Below are 9,970 nucleotides of genomic sequence, written 5' to 3' on the forward strand. Positions count from 1 at the left end.
GGCACCCTTTTATGTATCTTAAAGATTTTTAGTCTGCCAGTGATTCAGTATATTTCTAAATTATTTGACAGTGTTCCTTCTTGCATAGTAAAATGGTGGGTTGCTGGTATATAGATGTTCAAGGAGAGAAAATTAACTGACATCTTTCTACACTTGGAACTGGACAAGTCTCTCTTACTACTGTGTACATTAGGCCATACAGGATGTTATTCATTGGAACCTGATGATAAAAACCTTTGATAAACATGGAGAATCATCCTTCTGTTCTCAGCTTGAATATCATTTAAGCAAAGCCAGTATTTTAAATACCTACCTTTTAAAGAAGGTAAATCAAAGAGATGATTTTTTGCTTTGAGAAAGGATCCTCTTTGTAATTTATTAAAGATAATTATGTTTGTTTAGTATAGTATGATTAATATATCCAGGTTTTATTTACATATAACTTTACCGGAACACATCTCCTATACTACCAAGTGAAGTGAAATGAAGAGCCCACAGCTTCTGCTGACTTTGCTATCCACCTGGAAAGATTCTGGTCACTTCTCTCTACTGTCAACTTGTACTTAGGAAATAAGATCTAATTTTTATAATCTAAGCAAGCGTTTTTTTCCCCTGGTAAGAAAGATGACCTTGTAATTCTAGAGACAAAAATACTAAATAAGAGCTGGAGATTGGTAATTAAAATAACCTAAAGCTTTGAGAATTTTCATAGATGATTAGATTTTAAAGGATGTTTTAGTTTTTGAAACTCCAACCAAATCAACTGAACACTAATAGGATGAAAACAGGTGTTAGAAGGAGCCTAGTGTCATCTGTTTTTAGTTCTGTAATTGGAGGGACCTTACTGCCTGGCTCCTTGGAGGCTCTGTGTGGCTCAGCAGCTCCAGGCCTCCCACCAGGCAGCAGGACGGAGAACAGGAAGGACGTACGTGCCTAGCCAGCCTGTATAATTTATAGCCTGTTTTGTGACCCTCTCTTTTTACTAGTGGAGAATCCCTTAAAAGCAGCCAGAGTTGTTTTAGGACCAATGAAAGGAAATGCCTCTTTTTCATGACAGCTTATAAACATATGCAACCTATTACCTAGAGAAGCTATATAAGTCAAAAATTTAAACTGGTGCAAATGGTCCTAGCTAAAGCATGAAAATTGCTCTTCTACTTGGATCTAGGTGAAAGTATCATTTTCCTTCTTTTTAAGTAGCTCAAAGTATCGGCAATCTTCACACCAGCTCATGCTAAGTAGCCTATTTTCCTCCTGCATTTTAATTTTTTTTTTGTCATTTTCATTCTGGCTTGGCTCTTGATTATACTCTGGCCTTCACATTCATCCACCTCTCTTCTCTTCCAGCACCTACAGCTTTAAAATGTATGGCCCGTGACGGTGGAGGTGTAGGACTTAGATATGTTGCTGTGACTTCACAGCCATACTCATGGCCCTTTCCTTCCTGTTTCTTCTTCTTCCCTCTCCTTGTCTCTTTCTCTTCCCCTTCCTCCCCATCCTCATCCCTTTTCTCTTTCTCCTCCTCCCCTTTCCCTTCCTCCTTTCATCTCTTCTCTATGGGGTTGAAAAAGTTATTCATATCCAATAAAGGGGGAAATTTTCCCATTTCTTATAAGTTGTCTTCCTTATTTGATTTTCTTATATAGAATGATTTAAAAAATATTTCTCTACATTGCAGCTCCAGTTCTTTTCTTATTCTTTGGCATGTCATTCCAGTTCTTAATCTCTAGTCTACCTTGGTCCACCTCTTTTCCTTTTGTCAGTGTGCACTGTGCGACCTCTCTAGACTGCTACTTTCTTGCATTATCCCAGGCTTCAAATCCCTCCACATCTACCCTTGGTGACTCTCTAATCTCCATCTCTCCTCTACTTTTTCTTATTGATTTATTTATTGTATTTAATGGAGGTACTGGGTATTGAACCCAGGACCTCGTGCATGCCAAGCACATGCTGTATCACTGAACTATACCCTCCCCACCTCCTGTACTTCTGATTCTTGTTTCCATTGGCCTGACTTTAAAGGACATATTAAATTCCAATAAATATTTGTTAAATAAATGAACCAAAGAAGTTATATTTTCCTTTAACTTTTTCTTACTCTCTTTTGGACAAATTGCCAATCATCTTTTCTTTGCATACCAACATACCAGGAACTCTTAACACTACATGAAATGTGACCTGAGTGTTACAATTTGAAACTCTTAAGGTAATCAGAATAATAAGCAGCCCTGATATAATGTAGGTGATGTTCCACCAGGTATTGAAAGACTGACTTGGCAGGTAGTACAGTGTTCTTGAAAGTCACCTGCAGTATTTCTACTGGATCTCAATGTCATGGATAAACATCCAGTGTAATTCTAGTAACATGAATAATGTTCTCCACTCACTCACCAGGTGCCAATGAACTGGCTGTGCAGAAAGCAAAGGCAGAAATCACCAGGCTCATAAAAGAAGAACTGATCCGGCTGGTGAGTGAACCCTCAAGGAATATATATGATAAATACAAATGATAAATGTATAACTTGATGAATTTTCACAAAGTAAGCACACTGATGTGATCACTACCCAGATAAAGAACTATAGAACATCCCAGAAGCCCTGCTTATATGCCCCTCCTTCATTGTCTCCAAATGTAACATTATTCTGACTTTTAGAAAACATAACAGATTAGTTTCACCTATTTTTGAACTCCATATAAATGGAAATCAAAAGCTGTGTACTGTTTTGTATCTAATTTCTTTCACTCAACATTACTTTGAGGAAATCAATCTATGTTGTTCCATGTGGCAGTAATTAATTCTTTTAATGGCTCTATAGTATTTAAAAAGTGTGTGAATATACCACAGTTAATTTAAGTTTTAGACTTTGAGGTCATTTTAGTTTTTGGTTTTTATGAATAACAATTCTGTGAACATTCTTCCATGTCTCTTTGTTATACATTAGTATGATTTACTCTTGTTTTTTTTTTTTTTATCTTAGAGTAGAATTGCTAGTTATTGGGTATGTGTAGGTTAGCTTTAAGTATTTTTAAACTTAAGTAAAGACTCAATTTGATTTTGGAAAAAGCAGTCTCTATTATAGACCACCTTTCTGAAGGAGGCAGACATTTCCCTATGTCTTCAGTGCCCGTTGGAGCTTGTAAACTCCCTACAGTGTGCACACTGGGATGAGGATCCTTTAAAAGGAAATTTTTTTCTTTCTTTAAGGATCTATTTTTGATGGCTTTTCTAAAATTTCCCTTACAGAACGTTTTTTGGGGGTAAATAAGAACTTTAAAGAATAGAAGCTTCATAAAACAAGAATAAAAACAACCTTTAAATCAAGTGCTTTAAGATTTTCATCAAGGAGTGATAGAAAAAGAATGCCGCCACTATTAAGTTGGTTCAAAATGATTGTCAAAGAGTAGTCAAGTGAGCACAGAGAAATGACAGCTGAAGAGTTCTTTCTTCTCAATATAATAGTATTAATTTAAAAATTTTAAATATCTGGTAATTTCTGTTTGTAAGGGAAATTAACATATGTTTCTTTTTTCTTTTCTTTTTCTTTTGTAATACAGCAAAATTCATACCAACCAACAAATAAAGGAAGATACAAAGTTTTATAAAACATCTGGAAAAAACTTTTTACCTGTGCTGGTCTGTGATATAGGTGGCAGTTGTCTGCAGTTTACATTGTATTTTAAATTAAGATTTTTAAAATTCTGTCTTGCTGATTTTTTAAATACAAGAAACCAGTATTTACTAAAGAAATCTTCATTCAGTAAGTACCCCCAGAATTATCAAACTATATTTAAAGCAGGCCTCTTTTCAGAGTACAGTATTATTTAATGTGAAACTTAATTATCATTATTTTAAATATCTGGATAATATTCCAGAAGTTTAAGAAAATTGAAATATTTGGACTTTTCATTGAAGGTAATAAAGTATACAAGTCGCTAAGGGGCTAGTCACCTTATCTTGCAATGAAATTGTAATTATCTCTTCAGAAAAGATAAAATTCTCTAATTTTGTATCCCCATCTTGAGCTTAAATCTTAACAAAGTGAAACAGTATGAACTGGATTTAAGAATGCTACAATAGAATTTTTACAAAATGGGTTCAGAGTTTTTGTTTCAATTTTTATCATCACATATGGGCAATAGTTGGACTGCTTTTTGGTTTTGTAAAATTAAAAGATTTGTAGTATAAGAATTTTTTGCATTTCTTTACACTGTGAAGAGTTTTGGTATTTACTGCTTTTAGGCTCCCCTTACAACCTCTGGCTCTATGCCTCGCTACTAACTCTTTTCTGATCTTTCTTAAAACAAAGGATTTGTAGCTTGTAAATATTAATATCATTGGTTCTCTTCCTTTAAAGTGTTTGTTTATACATCTGTACATATAAACACCCTACTAATCTGATTTTTAATCTGATTTTTCTTTAGGATTATTAAGTAGGTTGTGAATTTTCTTTCTTAAGAATTCTCAATCATAATGGTAACCACATTTTAGATTTTAAGCATCCCTCAGTGAAATTTAGTTCACAAAGAATCATAAATTATATTTTTGAGCCCTCAGATATATTTCCTGAATAGTCTAATTTAAATTATTATAATTGGATCACCTAATGTTCTTTCCAGGACTCCTGGTGTGGTAGAACTTCATATTGTTGTCACTTCTTGAAAAAAATGAAAGTTTCATGAGTTAAATAGATGTATTTCTTAAATTAAAAGACACACATATTTCTTTAAATATTCTTAGAGTTTTTAAAAAAGAAAAAGAACCAAAGCATACTATAGCTGTTAAATCATTTTAATAGTACATTAGGTAGTTAGAATGACAAGGAGTTATTAATCACTATTTCTTCAGTATAAAGTTATCCTTAATAAAAAACTGAGGTGTAACTGGGAAATAGTTTTGGATTCCTCTCATACCCACTTTATTTCTTAGAGGAAGAAAACAGAACACATGTAACAACAGAACCAAATAAACCATTTACTCTGAAAGTTCAGGCATCTTGGGCTCCTTTTTTCCCTCCAGTTTATTTATTTGTTGATTTTTATTACCTAGTGATAGTTTGTTTTCTTTGATAGAATATGTGGCAGTCTCTCATTGGTTACAGTTGGTGCTCCCTTCAGCATGCTGGATCACTTGGAGATTCAGAGTGTTACATCATTTTAGCATTACTACCTTTATGTTTGTATATCTAGTTATAATAAGCCACTGATAGTATTTTGTTCTACAATGAAACATTTCTGCTATTATGTTTTTTAGTGTCACACTAAAATTTTGATTTTTAAAATTTGAATGATGTACAGATTCATTTGTTTTTAATGCAATATCAATATTTGCTCATGTTTTCTAAATTCCTTATAAAATAAAGTTAATTTAGTGTGCATTTTTCCTAAAATTATGTTTGCTGTAATGTTTTCTGCTGCTTACCTAATTTTGTTTACAGTGCTTGGCATGTGAAGGAACTATTATACACTATATCTTTATTAAAAAATTCTACTAACTTACTACCCAGTACATATAGTTCTATCCAAAAATATCTTCCTGAAGAAGTGTCTTTGTCTTTGATGGTGTTTGTATTTTCATGAGATAGACAGGCTATAGGTGAAATAATAGGTTCATGTGCCACTTGGTGTTTTATCACAGTGACTACTCATTCTTACAGAATGAAAATATAGAATGAAATTATAATGGCTAAGTTCTCTTCAGTCCTTTTACATACTTTATTATCTGATATATTTCGTGTCTCACCAGCCTTGTGGGTGTGCAAATGGTGTTCAGCTGACAGTCGCAGTGCACTTGTGACTGCCAGTCCTGCCTTTGAGGAAAGCAGCCCCTACATGCAAAGAAGTTTTTGTTTCAGCAGAAGCAGCTCTTAAATACCTGGAATTTATAAATTCCATGAAGCCTGCTGTAGAGTCTGCTTCTAATTAACACATCAGTACCTTAAGAATCATACACTAAAGAGCAAATCCTCCATAGCTGTAACTTGGCTTTGTGTAGGCCGTTTTCCCTATGATGCCTTGCTTTGGTTTATAAAAACCATCAGCTATGGTCCTTTAATGGTAGATAACATAGCATTTGTTTAAGATAGAAGCAGGGGGGAAATAGTTCAAATGAAGTCTAGGGTAAAAAAACTACATTCCGTTTAGTAAAATGCCCCATTTTGGTGCTTTATAGATGATGGATGCTAAGTTCATATGGCAGGCATGAGTTACTAGTGGCTATTACCAAGAGTCCATGAGAGTACTCTTTGTAGAATTGTCTGGAGCTACCAGTTGTTTATATTTTGGTATATGGTTTTATGTAAGAATTACAATCTGTTGACATTTTCTTATGCCTTCTGCTTCTGGCATGGAAAACTGAAGTTAATCTTTAAAAAAGATGTGTGTAAATATAAAGAGAGAGAACAAATGAATACGTGTAGAGAAGTGGAGGGGAGGTCTTAACATTTTACTCAGTTTACATGTTTTAACTATCAGAAAACCTTACTAAAATCTCATTGGAGATTTGGACTATAACAACATCTTATACACTGCTTAATGAAACATGTGCTCTGTTCTTAGGCCAGCTCTGTGGGGCTAAAAGTGGCTACATTTCCCTCACTAGGTGAAGATTCCTTGATGTACTACGAATTGCAGATATTTGAAGATCCTTTTTTTTTTTTTTTCTGTTATCAACTTATAATTTTCCTCAAGCAGGAGTCCAAGTAGAAATGTGAAGAAAAACTGTAAACAAGTGTATTCTTTGCAATATACCACAGTATCAATGGTTTCACCTTTACAGGGCCTTATGCTTAACTGGTATGTATATATTTGTAAGTACATACTGTCAAATCACAGATCTCATCACTGGTGAGGAATTTTCTTTTGATTATTTTTCTTGACCTGTTCTCTTCCAATGTGGTATCAGCTTATAGAAGTTGATGATTTTGAAGCTCAAGCTGTTAAAAGATACCCTAAATTTGCATTAACTTGTTCTTTTGCTGGGGATAGGGGGGAGAGGTGTGAAACTAAAAAAGCAAGTTTTAACCCCTTTGGAGAACTGAAACTCAGAGCTACTCTCTCAGATATTATTAGGATTACTGTAAAAGCTAGAGTTTCAGAATTTTGTTTAAAAATCCTAATTATTTTTAATACATGGAAATAGGTGGTAGTCTATGTTTTGAATATTAGTCCTCTCCCACAATTTTGCCTACTATAGAATAAAAATTGTGAGGACTCAGTATAAAAAATGTGCTCTTTGTCCGCAGAAAAAGCATATCACTTGAACTTGGCACTTGGTAGTAGATGGATTTTTTTTTTGCAGCTTATCAACTCCAGGCATTTCAGCAGCTTTGGATGTTAAGTGTCCTTGGCCTTTATTCCTGATTTCCTACAAGGCTCTCATGTACCTGGGTCTGGCCAGTGCAAGGATCCTTGAAGGTAATATATTGTCTCCATGCCTTTGCCTGAGGAAGTCTTCTGGAAGCTGAGACTCTCAACTATATTGTAGACTTTTGAAGAGGAGTCCTTGCCTTTCAAGCCAGCCCAGAGCCCACGTCTTAGATTTGGAAAGCTCTGTGGAAAGGGCAGGGGAGCTTTAAATAGAGCAGAAGTTTTTACCAATCTAGTGTTACTATTATAAGTGTGTCTGGGAGGATAACAATTCTGTGATACACATTAAAGTTTGAAAACCACTGATAATCTTCATTTTGTTTTGCTCTTGGATTTTGACTGCCTATGATCTAAAGCAGTGGTCTCCAAAGTGGAGCACATGTACGGTAAGCCATTGGAAAGCAGGAAGAAAATAGTAGAGCCTTTATTTGTATTTCTTTTAAAATCTCATCCTTTAGATTTATGAGTAGGTTTTATAGTATGTTGTTACATGATATTGTATGTATAATACTGTTACAGATTTGTATAATAGTCCATATATAGAGTTATGAATAAATTCACATATTGAGGGATACTTGGACAACCTTGAGCATTTGCTTAAATGCTTTAAAATGTCTCAGTTTCATATATAAAATAGAGATATGATAATACCTACCTCAGGGTTATTGTGAGGATGGGATGAAATAATATATATAAAACATTAAAGTGGGAGGAGGGTATAGCTTGTTGGTAGAGTGCACGCTTAGCATGATGAGGTCCTGGGTTCAATCCCCACCTCCATTAAAAATAAGTAAATAAATGAAACCTAATTACCTCCCCCCAAAAAAGAAAACATTAAAGCATATAAAAACAGTGCCTGGCATATGGTAAGTATTCAATAAATATTCTTATCATTACAATAGGTGAATGGGGGTGCATTTTTTTATGCTATCTTTCAGTATAGCTATACTTTTCAAAATTGCTATATGTTGTGTGCCTAGCAAGGATAGTCAGTGGCTACTGATAAACTAAAATCTAGAGAAGTTAGGTTCATTTTTCCTATGGATGTCTTTCAGTTCAGCTGTATAGAGTTTAAGAACACGTTGCCTCAGTTGAAAGGTCTTAGAGGCAGCCATTTCCCACTCTAAGTCAGATATTCCTTTTATGGCCTTTTGCATTTATACAATCACCATTTATCAAGCGTAATCTTATTAACTTGTGGTTTAGCTATATGATCTGGTCTATCCTGGGTCAGACTGAGGCTGCTGGAGAATGAATGAAAAATGTTGGATTTGAGTCCAGTTGTATTTCAAAGGTGTACACTTTTGAAGAAGAAATATTGGGAGATAAGTCAAAAAGTGTGACATTTAAAAGTGTACTCTTGCTGCAAATGAAGTGATGATAAATGGATATGCTAAATGGATATGCTGTTAAAAAAGCCTTTACATTCAGCACTAGTTGTACATTCTACCCTTATTGTGTGTACTATATAGTATACAGTAAGACCAACCTGACATAATTATCAGAAAACACCAGATCACTGCATTTAACACTGTCTGATTATTCGAGTTTTTGTCTACATTACCAGAATGTAAACTTCCTGAGGTTGGGAACCATGTCTGTCCTGCATTCCTAGTACTCTCAATTTAATAAATATATGCTGAATTGAGTTGACTAGTTCCTTGTCCATAGTCACACAGTAAGTGGTAGGTAGACTGAGAATTTAAATCCACATCCTCACCTATTATCTCATTTAATTTCACAGCCCTACAAGTAGGATATTATTTTCATTTCATACATAGGGAAACTCTTGGAAAGAGCAGTGACTTGTCCAAGGTACCATAGAAGGTGAATGGCAAAAAGGCATTCAGATCCAGGAATGTCTGACTTCCTCTTTTCCTTTGGCTACTTCTCCACTGGGCCTGCAAATCATTTGACCATATTAGTATTAACATTTTCTTCTTAACTGGCTTTATGTACAAATGCCACTTCACATGAAAGTTCAGAGTTATGGATCTGGAACAGTCATGATACGGTATGGGAGCACTACAATGCATTCTCACATTTTACTTGAATAAAAAAAATCTTAGAGAAAACTTATTTTTAAAAAGTTTTTTGTAAGGCTACTTAATATGTCTTCGTGTACATATTTTAGCAGTTTTCCATATTGCTCTTTCCTTTTTTATATGAACAATACTAATATGATCAGTCCTGTTTTCTAGTATTTTATAGGAGTAATTGGTTAGAATGGCATTTAGAATCATGTTATGAAACCCTGCCTGCCAGAAAATGATTGAGCTTGCATGTTCTGTGTGCTATATTTGTTTCCCTCCTGGCTTGTTTATTCACCCAGAAAAGTTGCTCCTCCTCTGTTTCCTACCAGCAGCAGCACTGGGTCAAGTGCTGTGCTCACGGTAGAATTCAGTGATAAGAATTCTCTTTTCAAATAGTCTTCATTGTGTGAGCAAAAGGGACAAGCACCTGCGTCTTGCCTCTTCACACTGTCTAATGAAGTGTCTTCCTCTCAGCAGCCTTCCAATTCTGGATCTTCTCCTTTCCGACATCTTCAAATTAACCGAAGGAAGAACTGGAGAAACTAATCCTTTCTGTTATGTGGCTTGTGTG

At 34.8% G+C, this 9,970-nt stretch overlaps 1 protein-coding gene across 2 annotated transcripts in view; it reads left to right on the forward strand.

Moving 5' to 3' along the window:
- The window catches only part of DDX46 (DEAD-box helicase 46), a 50,497-nt gene extending 45,106 nt beyond the window's left edge, over positions 1-5,391 (forward strand). For both annotated transcript variants that reach the window (XM_032476774.1, XM_006179621.3), the window contains exons 22-23: positions 2,395-2,468; positions 3,557-5,391. In XM_032476774.1, the coding sequence (XP_032332665.1) occupies positions 2,395-2,468; positions 3,557-3,604 (122 nt within the window). In that variant the 3' untranslated portion in view covers positions 3,605-5,391. The remainder of the gene's footprint in view (positions 1-2,394; positions 2,469-3,556) is intronic.
- Positions 5,392-9,970: the final 4,579 nt, after the last annotated feature.

The sequence above is a fragment of the Camelus ferus genome, chromosome 3, assembly GCF_009834535.1.
Source record: "Camelus ferus isolate YT-003-E chromosome 3, BCGSAC_Cfer_1.0, whole genome shotgun sequence".
Lineage (NCBI taxonomy): Eukaryota > Metazoa > Chordata > Mammalia > Artiodactyla > Camelidae > Camelus > Camelus ferus.